This window comes from Austrofundulus limnaeus, unplaced genomic scaffold (genome assembly GCF_001266775.1).
Source record: "Austrofundulus limnaeus strain Quisiro unplaced genomic scaffold, Austrofundulus_limnaeus-1.0 Scaffold371, whole genome shotgun sequence".
NCBI classification, from domain to species: domain Eukaryota; kingdom Metazoa; phylum Chordata; class Actinopteri; order Cyprinodontiformes; family Rivulidae; genus Austrofundulus; species Austrofundulus limnaeus.
In genome coordinates this window covers 326430-336224 of record NW_013952773.1, presented here as the reverse complement: position 1 = coordinate 336224, position 9795 = coordinate 326430, and the positions used below count along the sequence as shown (strand labels likewise).

Below are 9795 nucleotides of genomic sequence, written 5' to 3'. Positions count from 1 at the left end.
ACTGTTCCACCCTCTGACTGCTGCAGGGGCGTGTCTTAGAGAGAGGCTTTTATACCAGAACACGGCTGCTGTGACGAAACTGTGGAGACTGTGGAGAGCCGTTAACCAATATGCAAATTAGCCTGCAGTACCACTGCTCTACCCATATGAGCAGCAAAAACACATTTTAGACCAAATATTACAGATTTGAACAAATACGCACAAAAACATCAAAATTAACACAGAAACAGTACTATATAACATTTTAGACACATTCTAGACAGTTTATCARCTAAAAAAACTTAATTTTGGGTTAAGTTACTCTTTAAACAATTTCATATTTCTTTAAAAGTTTTGCTTTGATCATTTTTTAAAGGAATTAATTGATCCAATGCTTTTATAATCATTTTCCAGATTATTCTATAGTATTTTATAGCAGCCAGCTCACTTTGTCATACCGGGACAGCTGAAAAGACCTGTCGTTTCCCCACCTTTTGCACCAAATTAATCTGAGGAGCTGATCAGCTCTACTGTTTAACTCTAAGTTTCTCTTCGTAAGTAAGACTATCAAATGGCTTCGCCAAAATCCGGTCCACAACATTCAAACTGTCTGCCATTATGTGCAGCTTGCTACTGGCACCATGGGCGTGGAAGTCCGGGGGGAAGTGGAACTCAGTACCCAGGGCCCAAGAGAGGCCCATGGAAATCCTGATTTTTTCCCCCCAAATGAAATGGACCCTCCAGTTAATTTGTGTAGTATTTTATTTCAAATATATTGATAACATAAACTGAGAGAATGAATTATTTCACTGTCCACCCAACATATTGGACATTCTGGGGTACCCCTCTTGGAGGCACAAAATGGTTTAGTCCACCCGACAGCAACCGACTACAAGTGTAATGTCACTAGTAAACACAGACTGAATGAAGTGAGGGCAGACCCGGACAGAATACTGGGAGAACTGGGAGGTCTGCCTGCCTGCTGGCTGGTCTGCTCAGCTGGCTAAAAGCTCCGGTCGCTCTAGAACATTTAAATAAACAATTTGGTGTCGTCCTGCTTCAGAGCTGCTGCGTGTCCTGGAGTCCGACACCCCCGCTCCCTCGCCCCCTCCCTTCCCTTCCTCCGGCTCACTGAGACACACACAGTGTAGAGAGACACACACAGTGCAGAAACACAACGTGGTGATGAATTCTCAGTGCTCATGGAGTTGCAGCAGGTAACATCAGTCTCATTAACAGAACATCCAACTTTTGATCAAACTTTATTCTTTACAAAGAACCAGACACAAGTCCACAGGGCAGCTGTTTTTATTATGAAAACTTAGCTTGCAGCTATAGTCACCTATCATAGCTAATGTTAGCAATCACTTTTAGTGATAGCATTTAATCTATTATTGAGTTGTTTTTAATCAGTTAAAACTGTATTTTAATCCTAAGATTGAGTCCACTCTGATATTTATTGATTATAATTTACATTCATAAGTCACCAAATATTTCTGTTATTTAGTCTACTTGCTTCAGTATGCTTGTTTGTAGTAAAACTTATTCAATTCAAAAATACTTTATTGATCCCAGAGGGAAATTAGGTGTTGTAACATTTAACTAAAAACTTATTGTAGATGCTGATGGCTGTGGGCAGGAAAGATCTTCTGTAGCGGTCTGTATTACAGCGAAGTATTATTTAATATTAAATTTTAGTATAATTATAAATATAGTAGTGCATTTTTATTAACTTGGCAAGAATAAATTCATCACATTAAAAAAGGTTTAAGTTATTTTTAGCGTTTCTGTATTTTCTACAAAAAAACAGAGCTTCGTGTTCAGAAAACTTTTCCTTTTTAACAGTGAAATGATGCAAAGAACAAATGGTGATCTGGGGTCGGAATTATAAAACTTGGGTACCCACAATATGAGAAACTTGCGTTCGCCACTTTTTACGCCAAGGTTGTGATTTATAAAACTGGCGTACGCACAATATGAGTCCAGAAACTTGCGTACGCCACTTTTCATGCCAAGGTTGTGATTTATAAAATCCAAACTTGACGTGAAAATGTGCGGTGCCTCACGCCAGCTCTGACCCATGCGTACGCTCATTTTGGAGACGTGAAACTGCGACACAGATGGTGAAGTGAGGAATTAGAGCCACACTGTGTAATGATCACTGTCAGATATTTAATTTACCTTCATCAGACTTAGATTTTTATTCAGAGCAGGCAGGAGGGGGAGAGGACGAGCAGAGGAGTGATGGACTTATTTCTAATTTTATCTGACATTTATAATTTAATTTTTATTGTTTTTATTGTCCTGCAGGTTCTGGGAGAAAGTTAATTTAAAGCTGAGGTTTTTTATATAAAAATCGTTAGATTACTCTAAAGCAAAATGAGGGAAAATCTGTGTCATTTAAAGACATTCTGTTCACGTGAGCAGCTGTCAGTCAGCACCTGTCAACCTCCAGACTCACGATGGAGCGTCTGAACCAATCACTTTTGTTGGCATTGATCAGCTGACTGGTTTAAATACATCTTAACATTCATGAGGTACTTTACATTGACTGTTTATGGTTGAATGTGGGCGTACAGAGGGTAGAACCTGAGGCGGGACCTCGTGCGCAAACTCTGACGTGCGGCTGTGATTTATAAAGGAAAGATGCGCAGAAACATGCGAACGCACCGTTTTATAAATCTGAATTTTTTTTTTTGTGTACACCATTTCCGCCTTTTGGCTGTACGTTCACTTTTAGTATGGTTTCCACGCAATCCTTTATAAATCTGACCCCAGGTATTTATTGATGTTATTTCATGATATTTTCTTGACGTTTTAAAAAACCTCATACTTATTTCATGTGTGTTGATGTAGGAGCTGGATACAGAGAGTCAGGGGAAGCAGGTAGGACAGAGTGTCTCAGGTAGGACAGAGTGTCTCAGGTAGGACAGAGTGTCTCAGGTAGGACAGAGTGTCTCAGGTAGGACAGAGTGTCTCAGGTAGGACAGAGTGTCTCAGGTAAGAGATGAGGTGATGGGCAGGTGTGAAGGAAATATAAAATGTTATTTTGAGCACATTCTAGTCAGTTGTGTGAACTTAATTAAAAAAATTACTGATCTAAATATGACTACAGCATGATTAACAGTTTCATTTTATTTTGACCAGTATAAAAGTGATAGGCTTATAATTTTCATTTCTAGGAAGTTGTAGAAATTAGCATTCATAGTTCAGATTTTCCTGGTTAAATAAAGGTCAGTAAATAAATCTGTCTATCCATCATTAGTTTTCTAATCAGTTCCAAATATCCATGTATCAATTGTTCCTAATTTACATGCAGGTTGATGAAACTGACACAAGTTATTTTTTACATCACCATTGTTTGGCACAGTGTTATTTTATGTTGTGAAGAAAGCTGCATGATGTCATGTCAGTTATAAGTAGACCTGTCTTCAAATCAGAAAGATGTCAAACGCCCCCCTAAACTCACAGTTGGTAGTTATCATAAATGGCACTTGTTCATTGGATAAAATTATTAATGTTTTTAGTTTGAAACATGCAGTTGTGTGTTATCATTGTTTGGCACAAAATGTTGTGTTATAAATAAAATTAAATGAATAATAAACAAAATCAATGTAAAAAACTCCTCTAAGCCTGTTTGAGATAAATTATCACTTTAATTTAATTATCTGAGCCATAAGTGAGTTTAAAAACAAGACGATGTAACTAGTTTAATGAAGAATCTGTCTCTAGTTGTCTCTAATTAAGTCTTTATTTGTGTAAGTAAAAATATCATTAACTTGTTAAAATACATTAGAAATCAGGAAACAGCTTCTATTTTATTCAAATTTTTCTCGGGGAGGACCCCCAGACCCCCTCCAGTGTGTCCTTTACACACATTACAAGCCTTCTGATGCCCCTGTTAGAGAGCATAAATACATACCTGAAGAGCTCCACCTGTGTCTGTATGAAACTATGGCTGATTATCAAACCGTATTCTCAGTGAGTTTAAAGTACTGATACAGTACATGGTTTAATAAAGGTGAACATAATCTCAGTTAACATGGTTTGACTGTTATTGCATCACAAAAGAAACATTTGGTGTTCAGTTTGATGTGCGCAGGACAGTTAAATTGAGCACGTCTTGTACCAAATGTTTGTCTAAAGATCAAGGTTAAATGGTTTTAAATCAAAATTTGATATAGTTTTATGGATCACAACATTAGTACACAAACCAGATGTATCATAATGTTTTAGGTATTTCAACACAGGGAGGCCAAATGCATCAATACAGCTGGTGAATGAAATAACCACTCATCAATATAATCTGATCTGATAGCAACTTAAAACCCTCATTATGCTTCTTTATTTAAAAGAATACACCCCTTTTTTCTTTTTTCTTTTTTTTTTCTTTTTTTTTTTTTGCGTATGCACCTCGTACACTGGCATGGATAGAGGCCCACTGACATAGAGAGTGTACAGGGCCCAGAATTTGATGCCACACCCCAGACTGGCGCGAGGCTAGTGTGAAGTGTGTGGCGGTGGAGGGGCTCAGCAGCACCCGCTGGACAGAAACTGTGATAGGTCAGAAAGAGTGATAGTCAGTCTCCAAACACAAGCAGCTACAAAAAAAACCCACCAGAAATAGAAGCTCAATTTGTTGCTAGCTGTTTTTAACAAAGAAAATACAGCTAAAAGGATTAATAAAGTCTGGTTCAACTCAGAACAGAAACAAAACTAAAAAAAAGCTCCCACGGAATGTTTACACCTAAAGATCGCTAATTCGCTCATTTTGCTGTCGATCAAAAAGGGATTCAGCCTCAGACAATCATCCAATCATCATGTAGAAGCTGAGCGTCCAGGCCAGCCAAGGTCAGCCCACTGCCCCATAGAACCCTAGAGACGCTGAGCGTCCGATGGGCGGGACAAAGCTCAGCATTAACCAATGACTTGTCTCGTTTCGCTGCACACTTTGCTGCACTGTTGAACTATGTGGAAGCTCAGCGTCCGCACTGTTTAAAGCACTGTAAAGCTGCGGGAATGAGTGAGAGGAAAGCCGCATCGTTACCAGTGAAAAGAAGCTGATTCTAAGCAAAAGTTGAGCGCTTTGTAGCGCATATTTAGTCAATGACATGAACACACAACATTTAGGGGAAGCTGAGGCTTGTACCTTGTACCTTGCAGTCTTATGCTGCGTTCACACCGAACGCGATTTCAGCTTCAAAATCGCAGCCAACGCTGAAGTTTGAAGCTTGTGCACTTTGAGGTCAGACGCAGGACAGCTCTTGAAGCGCTGCACGGCAGAGCCTCCCCGCCCCTCCCTCCTCTGTCGGGCTGTGTTTAATGTCGGACGAGGAAGTGGCTTTGCTTTATTTACAGAGAGCAAGAGCATGTCACGTTCATCAGATAATTAATTCATAATTAATTCACCAGATAATTCAGAGTAGAGGCTCACAGCTCACTTTCAGGACTATTTTTCCAGTCTGAGTCGCTGCCACACATTGGTGCTGATATCTCCTGTCAGGACACCGACTGCAGGCACTGGATTTCAGCTAAAGAGCTCCTCTCCATCTGTTTCAGGTTAGTGGACATCATTCAGTAAACTGTCCAGTCGGGAAATATGTCTCTACGTCACACAGTAGAGTCTCTCTGATTGGTTGACGCGTCACGTCGAGCTGTAAAAGTTCAGATTTTCTAACTTCAGCGATTTGCGCCTCAGCGCGTCGAATGCTCAGATCGTTCAAATCGTTCAAATCGCGCTGCTCTAATCGCGCTTGAGGCGCCGCAGCACTTCCCGACGCTGATTGAAGCGCGTCCACCATAGACTTTGCATGTAAACCTGATGCTCCTGATGCTGAAATCGCGTTTGGTGTGAACGCACCATTAGAGCAATCGCCTCTGCCGTGCACCCCACCCCCTCCACTACTGAACTTCTCTGGTATTTTGATGTACGCTCAACTCTTTCAGAAAATGCATGTTAACAGAAAAAAAGTTGTTTCACTGCCCCCTACGGACCCCTGTTTGGCCACACCCCTTTTCTATTGTGACCATCAAAATTAGGGGTACATAAAATTTAAATGCCAATATCTTTGCTATAAACCAACCAAAATTTAAAAACAGGATATCAGCAGATTTGTACTGACTAGCTCTTCAATTTAAATGACATTTCATTAAACAAATATGCAAACAGTGATGTCATCAGTGGGTCAAAAGGTCACAACCCCAACAGAAGATGAGTTTTTAGTCTGTGGGTTAGGGTGGGTCACCATGCACACCCCACTACAGAACGTTTCTGGTATTTTCATGTACCCTATGGTCTACTCTTTCAAAAAAAAGCATGTTAACAGAAAAAAATTTGGGTCTCACTGCCCACCAGGGACCACTTTTTGACCACACTCCTTTTTCCTTTTGACCATCAAAGTTAGGTATATACAGGAAACTTAACTGCCAATAACTTTGCTATAAAACAACCAAATTTTAAAAAAAAGGTATCAGCTGACTCATATTGACTAGCTCTTCGACTTAAATGACATTTCATTAAACAAATATGCGCTCGATGATGCCATCAGGTGTTAAAATGTCACTACCCCAACAAAATATGACAATTTTCATCTTTTTAGTCTGTAGATTAAGGTGGGTCACCATGCATACCCCACTACTGAACTTCTCTTATCTTCTTTAGTACTGCAGACTTTACTCCAAGGAATTTTGTGAAATTATTTACTGATTGTTACAGCTCCAGACATGTTACGCACTGTAAAAAAATCTTTAAAACATATTCTGAATTATAAAGTCACTACAAAACATAAATTCATTGTGGGGTTTTGTTCCAGTCCTGGTGAAAGAAATTGTGTGTTTAGTGTACAAACATGAATTATACACATGAAACGGATTCAGAGTTAGACTGAGTGTTTATTTGCACACACAGAGATTACCTCAACCTTTTGCAGCTGGGTCAGGTACTCAGAGCATCAAGTCACTGGCAATTGGCACTGTTCTTTCACAACATAGTAGTTTTAACATCTCTCTTCAGAACGGAATCATGCCTTCTGGAAATTACATAATTGAAAAAGGGGACATGACCTCACCTATCAGGGTGACCCAATTCACAAACAAGTCCTAACCTTAAGTTAAATGTAGAAACTTCATGTGTTTCATTGTGTTGTATCTGTGCAATGTGTGTAAATATTCACTAGGAACTTGTTCTCACAACAGCAGTATTTTAATAACGGTATAAAAATAAACTGATTGCTCATTGATTATAAAAATATTCTAAACATCTCAATGTATATGAAATGTATTTGAGACTCACACTGGTTTAGTTTGTGATTCCCTTTTAGGCTTAAACTTGCAACTTTATTTCACTGTTTTGTCCTTGTCATGGAAAAGTTTTTTGGCTTTAGTCTTAACATTTTGACTTGTGTGTCAGCAAAACTTGGGGCCTATAACACTGACACTGAGCAATGCAGGGGACAGAATGGCGTGCAGCCGGGTGGCTTGTGTGATGCTGGCAAATTTGTATGTCAAGGAAATAACATTGTTTTGGAAGGCAGAACACCATTTATATTGTGAAAAATTGGCATTCAAGCTAATTTAGATTTATAGGTTTGGCTGTATGTTGTTTTTAAGACCTAAATGATGAATGCCACACTGATTTATGTTTCTCAAAATACAACCATTTCAAGATATTTTAGGGACATGCTAGCAACATTAAAAAATAAAACTCCTCTTAATTGCTGCTGATTGAGCTAATAGAAATTAAATGAGCCAATAGCAACACAGTCTTCTCATTTTTATCTTATGACACACTAAAAGACTTTGCTTAAACCGTTTGAGTTGGCATAAAATGATTGTGCAGTCTCAGCAATCCAAAAGATTGCTTACTTTAAAAATGTATCATTCTTGAACAAAACATTTTTAATGTTTTTAAACACAAAAGTTATCACTCCTTGTAATTTCCCATAAACAGTTTAGTTTGTGACTTCCTTCACTGCCAGCTCAAAGTAATTTTCATCTCTCATGTCACCTCTTTACGTTTTTAAACAGAAGCATGGTAAAAGCTAAAATAACCACAGGCCCCCTCAGTAACATAGATCTCATAGGTAATTCAACATTATTCCTAAGAACTTCTTCTAAAATAGACAGTTTCACACTCTCCTGCAGTAATGCACTTTATTGGTCTTTAAATCCACATTAGACTTTTGATTTATGATACCTCTGAATCCCCTGCAAAGACTTTGTAAAGATCTCCTTGAAAACAGCTGATCTGAACATTACTATGCCTGTTCTCTACCCTCACCCCACTCTCCTCTCCCCACCCACAGGTGCCGCAGCCTTGTCAGGAGCAGTGACCCACACTGTTTCAACTGCAGTCATTGTGTTTGAGCTGACTGGCCAGATATCCCACATCCTGCCGGTGATGATAGCCGTGATCCTGGCCAATGCTGTGGCTCAGTCCTTGCAGCCCTCACTCTATGACTCCATCATCAGGATCAAGAAGCTACCCTACCTCCCAGAGCTGGGCTGGGGTCACCATGAGTATGTACAGTAGACTGTCAGCACACGCATTACACCCATTAGTTTCTTTCCACGTAGAAGAAAAACCTGTTTTCAGTTCTTTCGTCATTTTTGTAAGTGTGCATTACAGAAAATCATACACTTTGAGGAAAAAGAAAACGATTAAAAAATGAATGATCTATCGCGCACCACCCTTCATCAGAAGTTTTATCCATCCATCCATCTTTCCATAATCTTCTGCCTTTTCTGAGTTGGGTCACAGTGGCACCAGCTTGAGCAGGGAGGCCCAGAGTCCCTCTCTTTCCCCAGCCACCTCTTCCAGCTCTTCTGGGAAGATGTCAAAACAGTCTCAAGAGATATGGTCTCTCCAGCATGTCCTGGGTCTTTCCTGTGGGCTCCTCCGAGTCGGACATGCCTGAACCACATCCCTATGGAGGCGTCCAGGAGGCATCCTTACCAGATGAACCACCTCAACTGGCTCCTTTTGATGTTCCAATCTGAGTCTCTCCTAGATAACTGAAGTTCTCATCATATCTCTAAGGGAGAGTCCAGCTACCCTGCAGAAATAACTAATTTCAACAGTCTATATCCCTGATCTCGTTCTTTTGGTCACCACCCAAAGTTTGTGGCCAAAGGTGAGGGTAGGAACTTAGACCGACCGATAAAACAGAGAGTTTCACCTTATATTTCTGGTACCTCTTCACCACACCAGATAAAATATAGTCAGATGCAGATTTGTCATTTCTCAACATAAAATTATCTTAGCAAGAGTTTTAAACTAAGACAATTTATGAGAAATGATGAATCTGTATTTGTTTTAGTCAAACCTTGAAATTCACATTACGTGTAATCATCATCTACGGCTGTGGTTCTCAATTCCAGTCCTCGTGACCCCACTACCCTGCATGTTTTAGTTGTTTCCCTGCTCTTCAGCAGGTCTTTAAGTTCTGCAGAAGCCTGTCAATCACTCGTTCATTTAAATCAGGTGTGCCAAAGCAGGAAAACAACTAAAACATGCAGGAGAGTGGGTCACAAGGACCCAAGTTGAGAACCACTTTTCTACAGAATGTGTTGTGAATGACTCTCAGCTACTCCACAACACATCTGGATACATGTGAAAGTGACTGAGTTGAAGACATTTATGTGTTGGCTGATGTCACTTAGCCGTGACAGCCATCTTGAATCGGACTGACTCCATGTTATTCAGTTGCAGATGTATTTCTGAACGTTTGTATGAAATTTGTTTGTGGCTCAAGGTGGGCCAACTCGAGGTTGAATCACACACACACACACACACACACACACACACACACACACACA

The 9795-nt window shown here is 39.8% G+C and overlaps 1 protein-coding gene across 2 annotated transcripts in view; it reads left to right on the top strand.

Annotated features, from left to right (window-relative positions):
* The window catches only part of clcn2b (chloride channel, voltage-sensitive 2b), a 274822-nt gene that overhangs the window by 192608 nt on the left and 72419 nt on the right, over positions 1-9795 (top strand). For both annotated transcript variants that reach the window (XM_014023466.1, XM_014023465.1), the window contains exon 15: positions 8283-8496. In XM_014023466.1, the coding sequence (XP_013878920.1) occupies positions 8283-8496 (214 nt within the window). The remainder of the gene's footprint in view (positions 1-8282; positions 8497-9795) is intronic.